Source organism: Eleutherodactylus coqui, chromosome 6 (assembly GCF_035609145.1).
Source record: "Eleutherodactylus coqui strain aEleCoq1 chromosome 6, aEleCoq1.hap1, whole genome shotgun sequence".
Classification (NCBI taxonomy): Eukaryota; Metazoa; Chordata; class Amphibia; order Anura; family Eleutherodactylidae; genus Eleutherodactylus; species Eleutherodactylus coqui.
This window is the reverse complement of record NC_089842.1, coordinates 153,194,897-153,211,917: the sequence shown is the minus strand read 5'-3', so window position 1 is coordinate 153,211,917 and position 17,021 is coordinate 153,194,897. Positions and strand designations below refer to the sequence as shown.

The 17,021-nt window shown below is 44.3% G+C and overlaps 1 protein-coding gene across 1 annotated transcript in view; it reads right to left on the bottom strand.

Moving 5' to 3' along the window:
- NID2 (nidogen 2) overlaps window positions 1-17,021 on the bottom strand; it is a 65,151-nt gene that overhangs the window by 6,257 nt on the left and 41,873 nt on the right. Inside the window, exons 12-19 of the mRNA XM_066608016.1 lie at window positions 12,915-13,040; window positions 11,151-11,381; window positions 10,559-10,780; window positions 10,301-10,470; window positions 5,669-5,798; window positions 2,967-3,138; window positions 1,567-1,724; window positions 536-659 (exon numbers count right to left, since the gene is read on the bottom strand). Of these exons, the coding sequence (XP_066464113.1) occupies window positions 536-659; window positions 1,567-1,724; window positions 2,967-3,138; window positions 5,669-5,798; window positions 10,301-10,470; window positions 10,559-10,780; window positions 11,151-11,381; window positions 12,915-13,040 (1,333 nt within the window). The remainder of the gene's footprint in view (window positions 1-535; window positions 660-1,566; window positions 1,725-2,966; window positions 3,139-5,668; window positions 5,799-10,300; window positions 10,471-10,558; window positions 10,781-11,150; window positions 11,382-12,914; window positions 13,041-17,021) is intronic.

Below are 17,021 nucleotides of genomic sequence, written 5' to 3'. Positions count from 1 at the left end.
TACACACAAGGTAACCTCACAATCTGACAGATTTGGAGCACTCTGGCAAGAAAGACTGCCAAGTCAAAATGTGCCATGCTGATTGACAGCATCCAGTATTTTTGGGTAGGTGTGTAAGTCAAAGGGTACATCAACAAAGTATTAGTTTTAGAGTGTACATATTTATGCAACCACATTATTTTAGTTTTTTCTTTCAACTTTTCCAACCTAATGATGATTCTTTGCCACGTTAAAAAAAAAAGAAAAAATCTGACATTTATCAGGTGTGTGTATATTGATTTTTTTTCTTATAATAGGTTAGAGAGTACCCCCCCCCCCCCCCAAGTGTCGCCCAATTTGCAGGCAAGCTTGAGCTATCCTCCTATTACATAGAAAGCCATGCATCTGAATGGTTACCCTATTATATTACAATTTACAGGCCAATGCAGGAAAAAATCCTCCAGAGCTTCCCCCAGCAAATCCGATTGCCCTGGTGCCCACATTGTGAAAGGGTTGTCGCCAATGAGTAAATGTTTGCAGCAATGTCCCCATTTACCTTCTCCAGTCTGTGTGATAGAAATGATTGGCATAAGCCACCACACTGAAGGGATAGTTGAGGCTACTCTGTATCACTCGTCTTCCGCTTCCGTTGGACAATATGCACTCTAGTTTTTTGGTTCCTGTTGAAAAGAAAAAAAAAACACAATGTGGAAAATAAAACTATGAACTCAAAATGTAATAGGTCTTCAAAATATTTATTATTTTTTTTGTTTGTAACCATGACTATAAAAGAAAAAAAAAATTGTGTTTTAATCAAAATATATAGAAGGACAGTCAGTGGTGTTGGCCAACCACTTAAAGGGAAGTAGGCACCTGCCTAAAGCACCATAAGCTAAATTATGGTGTTTATTAGGGCAGGTTCCAGGGAGCTGGGTGATGGATGTATTTTCTTTTTATACCCGCCTGCTCTCTGGATCCTGCGGTGCCCGTCGCTGAAGTCCACATCTGACACATTTCAGAGTTTCATGTGCAAGTTCTCTCATACAAGTCTATGGGAGAGTGTGTACACAGCAGTATGAAAAGGAGTCAGATCTGCGTGTGCAGCGGGCACCGTAGTATCCAAAGGAGCGGGTAAGTATGAAAAGAATAAATGCATCGCCCGGCTCCCTGGCACCTGCCCTAACACCAAGTTAGTTTATGGTGCTTTAGGCAGGTGACAGGCTCCCTTTAACAGATTTACAGCAACAGGAGCCGAAACCAAAAAAGGGGAACGGGTCCGTAAAAAAACAAAAAGAATGACCACCTTGGAGTGGGAGAGCCGTGACTCCAAAGCTCAGTGAGTACGTCTGTGTAGGGTACCATCTTAATAAAAAGTTGCCTTCGTGTGGCAAAAGAGCTGACATGGGAACCTTGCAGAGTTGTGTGATTAGTAAATACGTTATGCAATTGAACCTCAGATATTAGATGTTGGAGTGCTGTAGCTTCTACTATATTGGAGCCATGGTGCTAGCCGCGCTGCCATGAAGACAAGGCTAGTCCTCTTTAAACCGCCCCAAATGTGTGAAAATGTATATAATATGTCTATACCTGCATCTGCCCAACAAATCTGCTTGGAGAAAGGATCGAACGTCAATCCATTTGGTAATCCAATGTTGTCATTGACCAGAATCCTTCTGTTTGAGCCATCAATATAGGAGGTTTCAATCTTAGGAGCCTCTCTATTCCAGTCTGTCCAGTAGAGGTTCCTGCAGGGGGCAGTATAGAACACAACATAGATTCAGGCGTATAACTGGATAGAAAACCCTGACCACAACTTCCAGGTCACAAATCTACATAGAATGTTAGGTTTTAGTTCTTTTGAGGTGGTACATGATTTTCTTCTCCACTCAGGGCTAAAGCTAGACTCCAGAATTGTGTTTTTCTGTAGCAATGACTTGCTGGAGCTTCCGCAATACTTTTTTCATTATAAATATGGCAAAGGTTTTTTTTTTTTTTTAAACTTGTATTTATTTTTTTTTAATAAACTAAAAACTCTTTTTTTCAGTCCCCATAGGGAACATGAACTTGCGATAGTTTGATCACTCCTGCAGTATGATGTAATACCATAGTGTTTATTACATTATACAGCAATCTGACAGGCAATCTGCAATGGCAGCCCTGGGGGCTTTCAGAAGGCCCCCGGCTTTCATGGCAACCTGGTGATCTCAACGTGAGGAGCCATTCAGGACCCCTAAACATCATTCAGGGCATTTAAATACCGCTTTCCAAATTGACAGCGGCATTTAAAGAGTTAATAGCTCCGATCAGTATCGCTGCTGATCAAAGCGGTTGTCATATGTGGGGGGGGGGGGGAAATAGTCACCCACATTGCATGGAGTGGATTCGACTGCCGATCCTCCTCCATGACGTATATGTACGCCCTGGGGCATTAGGGGTTAATGTATACTGTGGCAAGTTGGGGTCACTCGCCTGCGGATCGCTGACCTCTCATACAGGAAAATGACGCACCCCACGTGTAGAAATGCTCCATAGACGTGGATTTGCTTTAGTTCTGCCTCCTGCCAGCCTTTATTTCACAGCAAGCAGCACACAACCACAGTCCATGTGTAATCCAGGGTTCACCACCCACTGGGTCACCGTCACTACCCCGCCCGGGGTGTCTAGAGGGCGTCTTCCTCCGTCAGACATGTGACTGACCCCAAACTGGTCCGCACGGATCAGGCTCCCAGTTCCTGATGTGGCATCTCCACTGGTCCACACTGGACCCCAGGCTTTCAGCCCTTCCAGCTCATCTGAGCTGTAACTTTCCCCTTGTTTTTGGCAGGAACTGGCTTTTATCAAGTTCCTGCTCCACCCCTTGGTGTTAACCCTAGCACCAAAAGTCCTGTCTGCAGCCCTCTACAGGCCCTTCTGTGTACTGCATTACTACAATACATAATCTTATCTTACATTGCATTTGAATACTATAGAAGGTCAGAGTTGCTTACCCGCGCACAGCGTCTATGGTGATGGCACGGGGATTCACCAGGTTTGTATTAAACAGTGTTTTCCTAGCAGAACCATCAAGCTGGGAGGTCTCTATTTTATCGGTGCCGCTGTCCGTCCAGAACATGGTTCTCCGCAAGTAGTCTATGGCCAGGCCCTCGGGGCTCATCAGATCTAGAAGGAAAGGAAAAGGAGAGTAAGCCCTATGGCGCAGTATGTGCTGTCTGAGTAAAGACCGGACTAGACAGGGACTGCACATGGTCCCATATTAGTCAATCCAGAAAGACACATACAGACCACCAGAAAACCACAACTTATGGCATGCATCACTCTGCCGCTTTCTATGGATGAGAGTTGCCGATTCAAGTCAATGGGGATACAAAAACTGACAGCTCTCGGATGTGATCAGTGTACAGTTTTTTTGCGCACAAATACCCGAGGCAAACAGTCATCTGAAATAGCTGTTTGTTTTTTTGCTGATGTGAAAAATGGGTGACATACTAAAAGGAAAAAAACGTCAATTTTTTTTGCAGCCACATGACTTTTTCCTTTATGCACCTAGCCTTAGTTTGGCTTCACATGAGTGAGAAAAATTGCGCAAGATGTGTGTGTTGTGAGATGCAAGTCTCGCATGACTATAAGGGTGCATTCAGACGAACGTATATCGGCTGGGTTTTCACGCCCAGCCAATATACGTCGTCTCTCTCTGCAGGGAGGGAGGCGGGAAGAGCCAGGAGCAGTGCTCTGAGCTCCCGCCCCCTCTCCGCCCCTCTGCACTATTTGCAATGAGGAGAGGCGGGACGGGGCTAATTCTCGGAACTTAGCCCCGCCCCCGTCCCGCCTACTTTCATCGCAAATAGTGCAGAGGGGTGGAGAGGAGGCAGAGAGGGGGCAGGAGCTCAGTTCCTGCTCCTGGCTCTTCCATCCTCCCCCCCTGCAGACAAGGACACCGTATATCAGCTCGGCGTGAAAACCGAGCCGATATACGGTCGTCTGAATCCACCCTGAACCCCACAATATAATTATGTATGTGCAGCATTTATTACGCGCCCATAGAAAGCAATAGAGCTCTATCGCATGTAATACACGGTAAAATGGAATATGCTGCGTTTTTTACATTTGTATTATACGTAATATATATAGGCAATTGTGAATGCTTCAATGAAAATTAATGTACTTTCCTTGACTCCTTTCACCGTGTATTATGCGTACGTAATATGCTATTAACCCTTTCCAATTCAATTTGTATCCTGGTTTTCCTAGGGGGCTTAGTCTTTTTCTGCCATTATACAACGGCACTATATGCTGGCTAAAGCCAGTACTGTATGAGGTGACACGTTGGATAGGCTCCGACAGCAGAGAGGCCGGCAATATACAGTAAGAGAACCCCGACGGACATCTTCCAACATCGGAGCTGTACAGCCTTAAATCATAATGTCTTCAGATGTCAGACAGTGGATTGGAAAGGGTTAAATTACACCTGTGTGAGGCTAACCTTAAACAATCTGCTGATGTAAAATAATAATAGGGGGTGGAGGTCAGTTTTTCTGATTAAGGCCTCCTGTCCATGTGTGGGATTTCCCGTACGGAATCCGCCTGTGCCTGCAGTCTGTGAGCCCTGTGTACCTGTGTCTTGCAGGCTGTGACATCCTCGCAAACCTCACTACTTGTGGGTTCGCTGTACCGTGCATGGTCCTCACGGCTTGCCGTCGGACATACGCCGTACAGTTTTGTTTTTTTTCCTGCTTTCCTAAGGAATCCGCAGTCCGTTCGCAGTGGCAACTGCGGGTGTGCCGCGGATCGGATGGCTTGTATCGACTTCAATTGAAGCTGTCCATGTGGGAACCGCAACAAAATGGAGCAGGCTGCGATTTGTTTTCCGGACCAGAAGGTCCGCAAAACAAATCCAATGCTTTAATTTTGCTGCGGACGCCAATGTCTTCCTATGGGTGGCTTGAATTGCCGATTGTTCGTGCGGATTCTGCAATTCAAATCCGCCAGGGGACATTTTTGGATGCAACTGGCATTGCACAGCACACGGACCTCCCACATTACATATCGCATTCTCATGCAAAATTCACACAAGAATAGGACATGCAACAACTTTTCAAACTCAAAGCAGCAGTCTGAGTGTAAAATTGCTCATGTGAATGAACCCCTTCAATATAGGATTGTTCTCAAAGAAACCAAGTAATCTTGTAGATATGATAACTTTTAATGGCTAACAAAAATACATGATGTTACAGTGAGCTTTCAAAACTCCCAGGGTTCTTTTGTTAGCCATTAAAAGGTATCATATCTACAAGATTACTTGGTTTCTCTCACTGAGAACAATCACACTTTGCTCTACTTGCTAACACGGTACCAAACTTTTTCATTTTAACCCATTCAAATATATGGGTTAGTGGTCCATGTGAGTTCTATCTGTCTAGGACAGGGACAAAACTTGCAAGATAATATCGGCTATGTGAATATGGCCTAAGAGCTCCAAATCCTCCAGTCTAAATACAGCCCCAGCTTCTCTTTACTACTTTATGTCATGCATCCGAAAAACAAAAATCCAACCTCTACAGAGATATATTACAAAATCTAATCAGCTGTGATGTTAAAATCTGCACCTTCTACTTTATCGTTATCTACGGTTACATTTTTTGTAATGCAATTGGCCTTTTGGCTGCATGCCATACATTTCTGCATAACTTACCGGTACTAATGATCACTTCAGGCTCCGCGCCCGGCTCTAAGCTAGCCCGGTTGATGGTGCGCCCAGCGACATCTGTCCAGTACACCTTCTTCTCTTGACAGTCATAATCAATTCCCACGACTATTGAGCCCTGTACGAGAAGGTAAGGGATAGGTCATGTGATACTAGACTGTGGCTGGAACGCTAACTTCCCATCACATTTTATATTATTGCATGCATTGAACAAGTGTATTATACTTGGAGGCATCCTGTCTCACCGCAGTAGGATATGCCATTACTTTATGAATGGCGGTAAGTTGCCCTCCAGAACCCACACTGATCCTGAGAAGGACAGGGACACAGTGCTGGTATGGCGATGAAACACCCCGACTGTCTACTATGCAGGGACCAGGAATCAATGGGAGTGTAGATGTCTACTACACCTCTGGCTCGGACCACTAACTTGACTTCGCGGCACTGACAGCGGGCAGGAAGATCGGCTGATCTGTCGGGGATCTCAAGGGTAGGTCAAAAATAGTAAACGCCTGGAAAACCCCTTCAATTCTCAGCATCCGGAAAAGTCCCAGAAGTTGGAGCAGCAACAGATCATACAGAGATGGCATATATCTAAGATGGGAATACTCCTTTAATGCTTTCAGTAGACATGTATGGAGGTTGTACAGATTTAGCACAGATGAGTGTTCTTTAACACAAAACATCAGACTGGGCAAAATAACTTTTGAAAATCTGCCAGAAATCTTACATATGTTTTGCAACACATTTATGACGTGTACCAGAAACTTTTTTCACTGCTTCTGAAAAAGGGGTGTGGCTAAATGCGGCCTCATGCGCCAAACTTTTGGAGCAAAATCTAGAGAAAAACTACTAAGCCAACTTTTTAGGCTCAATTTCCTGCACAAAACAAAACGGAAATAAATGCAAATACTGATGGGATACGGATGCGTCTGTATTGTGATCTCTTCATGGGCGGAGTTCATCCATAAGTAAGATGAAATGACTGTATGCTGCGTATTTGAAATGCAGGCATGTTTTATATACCCATGATAATAGATTCATAGAGTTTCATCAGCTCTGTCTTTAGGTCCACAAACCACTGTTTAAACATGGCAGTAAGGTACATTCCATCAAGAGAGATGTTATAGGAAGGAGAAAAGCGTATGGCGGGATTCACACAATCGGATTTGCGCAGACAATAGGCAGAGAATATTAATCCATCGATTTCAATGGGTTCATTTACATGCACGTATTTTGCTGTGCGTTTCGGTCACGCAAAAAATTGCAGAATGCTCCATTTTCCTGTGCACCAAAAGTCCCAATAGAAGTCAATGGTGATGCGCAAATGCGCACAAAATACGCTAGAAAATGTGTGAAATACCACGTAATTGCGCAGGAAAAGCTGGGGGCATCGGTACGTATTGTTTTGTGTGCATGATTTGCGCATGCAAAACGTACTACAAGTTACGCTGATGTAAAGCAATGTCTAAAACGCTAGGCTAATACGTCCGCAAATACACCTATGCTTGTTTGAATCCGGCCTACAATAGTTTGCTTTTAATTTTGGGAACCTTGCATGTACATTTGGTGCCATTTTAGTATCATGCACATTATTAATATGACAGAGTGGTGAAATAATTAAGTTACCTTATCAGCAAGATAACCTCGTCCAGTGAATTGTGGGGTTCTATTGACCCATTAGGAAACAAGTGCTGTAAGTATATGGCGCTTGGTCCTGGGCTTTAATCCCAGCCAACAGTAAATATATGGCATGTGATAAAAGCTCCTGCAATGTAGCACAAGCAGGTCGGGTCCTCAGCTTTCAGACACAGCCGAGGACCCAGTGGAGAAGCCAGAAGAGGTTTTTAACAGCTTCTGCCTTCTCCTTTACAAGTGCTTAGTGAGTGCTATGTAGAGAATGCAGAAAGCGGCAGTGCCATATTCTGCACAGGACCTGGCGATCACATGATCAGTGACTCCTGGCATGTCAGAGCTGCAGTGTTTTAGCAGACCCCTGACCAGCTCTGACAGTGACTACTGTGACACTAAGGGGCTGTTTTGCACTAACTGTTTATACGGAGTGAGAAGTCGCTCACTAGTTGTTGCGTTTCACTGAGCTGAAACGCAACAACTAGCAACTACTGAGTGACTTCTCACTCAGTACTATGTCAGGTGCCCGTAATCGCTAGTTGGGCCTATAGTTGTCCAAATAATCGGTCAAAGTAAAAGTAGAGTGCCTCCTAAAATCTGAAGGATTCTCTTTAAAATCCTTCACCCTTAATGAATTTTAATTACTTGGGTAGTGCAAAAAGTTTGTGTTAAGGTGCTCCAACAGCGAGCAAGACCACTAAAACACTGTGTAATGGAAGTACTGCTTAAATAGCAATTCCCTTGCATGACAAGTGTAGAGTCAAGGATGCAATTACCTATATTAAATCCCTATTAAAGCTGCCGTCCCCTTCCCATATATGTAAATAATTACAGACATATCCACAACAAGGCAAAAAACAAGTTTTTGTGAGTTTCTGGAAGCCGTTTCCCGGACTGATGTTGGCACCCTTCCCCTTTAGATTTGTTTTGGAGATTACTGCCTTTATTTGTACAAGTGATTCTCATCAAGGAAGAGCATTGCTTTAAAGCATATGGAGGCGACCCGAAAAGAGATGGGGAAGGGGCGTAGAATGACGGCCTAGGTAAATCCCCCGGGACCCAATAAATAATCACAGTGAGGTCGTTCTCTCTGGAGCAGAGATGTGGACTGAATCCCACACAGCTGAGAGACAGCTGGACTCTCCGACCTCCGCCTTCTCCTGAGCAGACTTGGCCGCCGCTCACTGCAACCTACACATGGATGAGATCTGGTTTCTTGTGGGAATGGTTTTGTGCAGCACCATTACTAGCTGGAATTATCTCGGCAGCATAAATGTCATTTCCTTCCTCTGCTGCTAAATAGTTTAACCTAGTGACGGCGACTGCCGCGCTAAAGCGGTTTACAAGAGCTTCCAAAGGTATCTTGTACATGGGCTGTGGTGACATCTGACCAAAAACTACTACTATGGTAGTATGCAACCTATGGTGAAACTACAAGCCCCAGCATGCTCTGACCGGTCGTGCCTCTGCAACTTGCAGAAGCACATCGTTTTTGGGTTAGTTGCTCATAAGTTAGGCCTTCGTGCCTCAATCCATGGTGATCTGCGGGGAATTAGTGCTTGCAGCTGTTGTAATCGGCTCCTCTGACATAATGATTGGAAGCAGGAAGCAGAGGCACAGTAAGGGGTGAATACTTTAGGGGGACAGTTATCAGCAGGGTGCAGTCGCTTAGCTTAGAACCTGGATATTGTTGAAAAGACACAGATTTGACATTTGTCAGGACACGCTGGTCAGTAAAGGAACATGCACTGCAATATATATATATATATATATATATATATATATATATATGTAAGGATTAAGATGTTTTTGCATCTTAATAGATACTAGATTTTTGCAACCATTATTGTTTCAGTGCCCCATCATTTTTATGATCTATGCTTGCTGTCAGTGAATAAGACCATTCAAGTTTACATCCTTCTGTAGAGACCTTATAAAGGGGTATACCCAGAATTGACTTCTATTACTTCTTGATAGAATAGGTGATAAAAGTCTGATCAGTTGCGCTCTCACCGCTGAGATCCCCATTGAGAACGAGGTTTTTGTGTCCCCCGTCCTCCTCACTGCACCTCCACCCATAAATGAAGTTGCAGTCGAGCATGCGCAGTACTGCTCCATTCATCTTCAGTTGGACGGCTGAAGCTAGCCGAGCTTGCACTTGGCCATTTCTGTCAGCCCCATTGAAATGAATGGAATGGCACCATGCATGCTTGGCCGCTGCTCCACTCAGCCACCACATCGCTGTGGGGTTGCAGTGAGGAGGGGACCAGGGACCACTATTATCAGGATTGGTGGAGGTCCCCCACCGATCAGACTTTTTTAACCTACCCTGTGGATACTCACCTTCTGCACAGCGCCCCCAAGCGGCTCTGGACTACTCTTCTGATCTTTTTTCCGTGGTCATATGACTGGCACTGGCCTAAGCAATAGGCTAGCGCTCGACACGTACCACGTACCTGTGATGACCCGGAAGAAAGGAAGATCACAAGAGCAGTCTGGAGCACCTGGGGAATGCAGGGAGGTAGGTATACAGGTGTTTTTTTGTTTTTTTTAAGCCAATAATAAAGGAGAAAGAGAAGAAGTGGCAGCTTTAGCGAATAAGGGGGCAGAAAAGATGGCATTACTACCTACGGTGGCAGAAAAAGGCGACATTATTAATAGCGGGGCATGAAAGGTGGCATTTTTACTTTTGGGGACAGAAGTGGTTGCCTCATCTATTATGGGGGCAGAAAGAGTGGCATTATTTATTATAGGGGCAGAATTTGCAACATTACCTCTTACAGGGGCAGAAGTGGTAGTCTTATCTGTTTTATGGTCTAAAAGAATGGCTTTATTTATAAGAGGGGCATAAAAGGAGGCATTATTAGCTCCGGGTCCAGGAAAGACAGCAATACTACATACTGGACAGAAAATATGGTATTTTACCTATGCCATGCTGGGAGTTGTGGTGCAAGAATTAGCAAGCCACCACTGCAAGAAGTTACTTACATGTAATGCCAGCAAGGTCCGTGCTTTCTCTTTACGAAACTTGACACCGTCCAGTGGTAAGTAGCCAATCTGCTGACCCTGCGCATACAAGAGATAGGTACCTGAAGTGGGAGGGGTTACATCTGGACGAGGGGTGGGCCTCATAGTGGGTGGGGCTACACTTGGCAAACCTGCATTAAAGTATAGTCATTGGTTAAGTTAGTCAATAATAGGACTATTATAGATTCTGATGGCAAAAATGACACATCTGATCCTTACAAGCTGGAGTCATTCCTGGTTGCGTCCTGGACCCCTCAATCTCTCTGCCGTCTTTGTCCACACACCAGCAATATCCGCTGTTCCCGTGACACTGTAGAGGCGTGAAGTCACCATAGTGGTCACACTGAGGGATGTAATGCTCTGCAGAGGGGGTTCCACCGTAGTGATCCAGGAGGCTCTGCTTCCACCTTTCACACATCGTCTGGGGTCTTTGGGTGGGTTCTGGTCAAAAGACAGACGCAACAGTCAATGCATAGTGACACCAAGCAGAAAATAAATAGCACTGACCAGATCTCATCAGATATCATGCTACCATCATGGCTAATTGTAGTCTCACATGATAAAACCAAGTTTTTGACTCTCTGCACAGTGATTTACAGGGAAGGTTCACAGCCATTAATCCTGAACCTATAACAAAACATACCTAACTGTAACCACAACTGCCTTTGGGTGGGTTTTGTAAACCACACTGTTTTTTGGGTATGCCATTTAGCTTTATGAAAGGGAGAATATAGATCTCCAAGTGGTGGTGATACAATTAAAGGGTATAAAAACACACATTACATTTTCCAAGTTTGTGACCACCCCTTACCTGGTACTCCACACTGAGGGGGTCCCCTGCCTGGCCCTGTTCTTGTACCTTCAATTTCTTCTCCATTTCTGTTCACGCACCAGCAATAACCTGTGCTGCCATGGCACTGCAGAGGAACGTAATTCCCTTCAGAGTCACACTCGGGTAAGAAGAGGCCGGGACGAGGACCTCTAGGGTGAGCAGATCCCATGAGGTTGTTGCGTTTCTCCAGGCAAGAAACAGGTCTGTAATCTGTACATGGAAATGGCATAAATTCATTTGTTATGGTAAATTTTGTCCATCAAAAATAGTATCATCCTGATACTATATCCAGCCCCCCACCCCCAGCACCCCAACAATGCAAGACCTGGGTGAAAAAGAGAAGAACTACACTGACATGCCAAAAGTCATGGGACAGAATCTAATATCATGCAGCACCCCCTCTAGAAGTGCAGCAACTTGACACAGCATTGATTCCACAAGTGGATGGAAGACATCTCAAGGGATGTTGAGCCATGTCATCTTGATAGCCATCAGCAGCTCTGTGGTATTTATAAGTGCACAATCTCAGGTGCAAATAGACTTCACCACCGCATCCCAGAAATACTTGACTGAGCTCATGTCGAGTGAATGTACAGGCCACATCATTTGTAGGAACTCCCCAGAATGCTCCTTGAAGCAATTCTGGACAACCTGGGCCTGAAATATCCCATCATTGTGGGGGTAAATGAAGTCTACGAACGGCTGCAAAATGTCACCAAGCAGTGAAACGTAACAGTCATTGGCCAATGATGTATTTAGGAAATCAGTAGACCCAACTCATGCCTTGAGAACACACCCCACACCAGTATAGAACCACCACCACCTATTGACATGTTCCAATGAGTCATGGTACAAATTAATTTGAGCTGATGGTAGGGTTTATGTCTGGAGTAGACCCCATGAAGCCATGGACACCAGATGCTGTGCTTCTTGTTGACAATTAGTGTCATTGGCTTCATGGGGTCTACACCACACACAAACCCTACCATCAGCTCTAATAATTTGTACCATGACACATTGGACCATGCCACAAGTTGCCAGTCCTCTAGTCCAGTTAGCAACCTCATGAGCCCAGGTGAGGCGCTGTGTCCAGTGTCATGGTGTTAACAGAAACACACTCGGGTGGGTCTTATTGTACATGGCTGTAACACAGTCCTTGATAAAAACATGGCAACCCATGTACCCCACAGTTTCTGAGCCAGTAAATTTAGGAAGTTTGGGTTCCCTTGCAATTTTTGGGAAGCAGGAGATAAGTTGTACAGCCATAGTTCTTTCTCAAGTAACTATGCCTTCTGCTTCTTGATTAGCTTGCATAATAGACTCATGCAGCACCAAATAACAGTCATCTAGATATAAATATGGGATGAGATTGAAAGGTGAAAGCTTGCAGTCGACAGGAAGGGGTAGCAGAAACTTCTAGATGACGACGCAATGGCATTTGCCCCCTTTTGCCCACGCTACAATCTAGCCTAAATACTTGGATATACATAGATATAAGAGATTAGTAAGCAGCCTTAGTCATTTCCTGCAGCTCGCCTGTTAGTTGTGGCCCGTCGCCAGACGTAACATGAGAAACAACAACAGCTGATCTGGAAAACATGGTGACCCCCAAAATGCCTGAAAGCCATGAATGGCGTACAATAATATGACATCATATCCTCACACACGTTACATATCTTGGCACATGATTTTACATTTCCAGATAATTGTATACACATGGAGGATGATAGGATATTTCCGTACCTGGGGCTTGTGTACATTGGAAGCCATCGCCCGTGTAACCATGGTTACACTGACAAGAAAATGAACCGGGAATGTTGGTGCATGTAGCATCTGGGTGACACCTGCGTTCTGTACATTCATCCACATCTGCAAGTGAAAGATATAAAACAGGATTTACGTTTCTATAATATACAGATGTGGCCACGATGTGACCTACAGCATGACGGCAAACCGCCGGTGCAGGGGAAACGCCAGGACATGGATGATGTCAACACAGAACAGGCAAAACTGACAGAAAACAAAGTTATTAAGAGGGTTATCCAGGGATAGAAAATAGATGAAAAGTGTTGTGCTATATTATATGGGTTAAGGCTGTGTTCCCCAACTCCAGTCCTCAGGAACCGGCAACAGGTCATGTTTTCAGGATTTCCTCAGTGTTGCACAGGTGATGTAATTATTGTCGGCGCCTCAGACATTGCCACAGCTGTTCTTACCATAGGATATTCTGAAAACCTGACCTGTTGGTGGTCCCTGAGGACTGGAGTTGGGGACCCTTGGGTTAAGGAATGTGTATTCTTTTGGGTTAAAGTCTTGTAAAGTGTTGACGTATCACGAGGATGGGGTCTGACCTCTGGACCACCACTGATCCCGAGAATGGAGGAGCTGTAATGCCAATTTGCTGGTAGGGAATGAAGAGTAAAACAAATGCCCCCTCTGCTTATAGACATCCCCAAAAGTTGGGGTGAAATGTCCATGAGTCTATTTTCTTATTTTTAGGACTATGGTCTATCAGACTTTATGTACGAGAACCTGACAGCCCCTTTAAATCACGATGCTGATCTAGTTTGTAATCCCCACATAACACTATAGTTGGTCCTTAATAACCAGCGATCAGTCACTTTGTACCCTGTGCTCCTAGGATTAACGTCAGCGAGACGACTTCTAATGTAGAACAAAGGCCACACAAAATTGCCCTAAAATTAATACGTTGTCTTTTTAAAGACTCCCATATTCGAATAGTCTCTTTGAAGAGTTTTATAACATACAATTAGGAAGTCAGAGCTGTGGATTAAAAGGAAACGGCTTATGTTTCAGAACTGTACATCACAGGAGAGGTATGGTAGCCATACGGGCCGCAAACTGGGTCATGGAGGGGGAAGAAAGAAGGCCAAGATAGTAATTCAAAGTGTTCACAGTATCTGAGGACCAGCAGATGTCTTATAGAGCAGCTACAGCTATCACATACGGCTGTCCGAGGCCACAAATGATTTGCTTTTATTTAAAGGGATTCGCTGCTAAAAAAAAAAAGTAAAACTACTAATATATCAGTATATTAGATGTTAGAGCATAAATACCAATCATTGCTGTTCAATTTACTTACAGAGTTATTGGCATTTTTACAAAAAAGAACAGAAACTGCAACTATATGACGGACTGTCACTCTGTCAATAGGGCCTATTAACAAAGTAACAATTCACGGAGAAGCACATTCAAAGCTGACAACCAAAATAGCTGCATTTCTGTTTGTCCCTTTTAGGGCTAATGCCCAGGCCGGATCCCGCTTCGTCCGTGGGCAGGAGGCCTTGGAGAATGGCACATAAAAAACAAAAACATAACAATGTAATGGAAGCATAATTACCAAATGTTGGCTGCTTCTTTAACCCCTTAAGGACCAAGCGCTTCGTCCGGGGCTTCAATCCCTGCCTTCAGCCGAAGTACGGCGCGGGATGAAAACCTCTGCTTCTGCAATCAAGCAGGAGCAGGTCGGGTCCTCAAGTGTCAGACACAGTTGAGGACCCGGAGCAGAAGGGAGAAGCGGTTTTAGAGTGAAAGTGGAAGAATTACTTCCACTATGCAACCCGGCAGTCATATGACAGTTTGGTACCCTCTGTCACAGGTCCTAGCAGACCCTGATCAGCTCTGTTAGCTAATATTGTCACTACAGTGAGATGTTTTCCCCTGTAAATGGGGCTCCTATGGATGCTTAACTACAGTGGAAAAGTATGAAATAAAAAAAAAATACAGAAATCTTATATGACATCATAGGGGTTATAGGTGGTAAAAAATTACATAATAAAATAAAAATATATACATAAAAAAAAGAACATGACCGACTGATGACGCCAACCAAAATTAAGAACCCATTCCCATACTAAAAGATATTAAAAAATAGCCCTGTGTGTCACAGGGAAAAAAGTGGAGCAAAAAAAAAAAAGTTAAACCACCATATGGGTGAAATCCTTAAAAAGTGTCTGGTCCTTTAGGACCAATACACCCTGGTCCTTAAGAGGTTAAAATGGCTGTGCCAAGATGACAACCCCCTATTCATATGCTCCATTAGAGAACATGAATGTCACAGATAGGGGTCATTTGCTCATGAACCTCCTGAGTAAGGAAGAATTACTCAGTAAGAGAGGCTCTCGTCCTGGCAGACCCTCTATGTTCTGTTGTTACAGGACAACCATTCCTGTTAATGACTGTTATCCAGCTGTTTGCCAGGGGGGCTGAGAGCAAGACTCCTGGATTTGGCATTCTCAGGAGGGTTGTGTATCCTCACACAACCCCTTTAACATCTGATTTACTAATATTTGAGCATTTATATTTTAAGTGGAAATTCACTTTGAATATCTGCATATCGGTATAAGTTGATATTGCATAGTCATATATGCTACACTGATGACCAATGAGACCTCGGATATTGGTAACTAGTCATTATTAAGCCATGTGCCCAATTAACATGACATCATTGGCCTGAGAAGAGGCCTCTTCCAACAGCTGATCAGTGGGGATCTCAAGCAGCGGACCCCCCCCCCCCCCCCCGCTGATTAACTACTGATATACTATTGATGTCCGAGCCTCAGGATAGGTTAATCCTGGAAAATCCCTTTAAAAGGGGAACTATCAGCACTTTCAAGCACATGTGCATGAAAATAGAAAATGCTGCATACCACAGGGAAGAAAAAACGGCTGTCCGCGCTCCTAGGGATACCAGACTCTGATCCAGGATAATCAATTCCTTCTTTTTATTGGGAACACATGAAGGAACCAATAAAAAGAAGGAATTGATTATCCTGGATCAGAGTCTGGTATCCCTAGGAGCGCGGACAGCCGTTTTTTCTTCCCTGTGGTTTGCCGTAATTAAGCCCCGGTTACCCGGTGTAGCTTACCTGGATTGTCCGGCTGCTCTCCGACGGAGGTTGGATGGATTAAAGACCTATTTTACAAGTGGACCTGGATTGCGGTGTCAGCGAGATACCTTTTGCAAGGTATTCTCGCTAGACACCAGGTGAGTTTAAACACTCTACCTTGTTTTTCATTTCATGTTAAGATAATATAACATGATTTAGCAAAGCATCAAGTGCGCCTCCTTATAATATAATTTAGAAAATGCTGCATATTTTCTTGCGTGACCAAAATGCGCACATGCCAAATACACGCATGCAAACGAACCCACTGAAATCAATGGGCTCTGTTTTCAGCGTGTTACATGTGTAAATTATTCATGCGCAAATATGTTTAAATGAATCCGGCTGCCATGTTGATCAGAGGAACATACTCCTGCATGTAGCTAAAAGGCATTGGAATTTACATGTCTGTGGCTGCCCTAAGCTGCAGGCTTCAGCCTGTTGCTTATTAGCTGCTGTGGAACTACAACTCCCAGGCTGCCCTCATCTCTGCAGTAGTCAGACCAGACTGGGAGTTGTCGTTCAGCAGCTAGAGAGCCACAAGTTGGAGATTACTGCCCTAAAGTTACATAGAATTAAAGAGCTGCACTTCTACTTTCTGGTTTCACAAGGTCAGCCTCTAAATGACTCATATATCCGCTTTTTTGCCTTTTCAAGCCTTTGGGCGACCAATTTAAAGTTGAAAGAACCCTTTAGATGAGGGCGCCCTTATTAGCACAGGAACTGGAGGACAATGGCCGCTCTGTTGTGGGTTTGTTGGAAATCAACACCTTGATGCTTTGACGGATAAGTGCCTTTAAGATATTTCCACTGGAAGTTTCCTTAAAGGGGGCTTGTTTTTGTATTGGCTTATGTATCAGTCTTGTCTATGGTTTAGCAAAATGTTAGGCAGTACATACTACTCTCTCCTGATACTCTCGCTCACTCTCCATATGAGGAATGG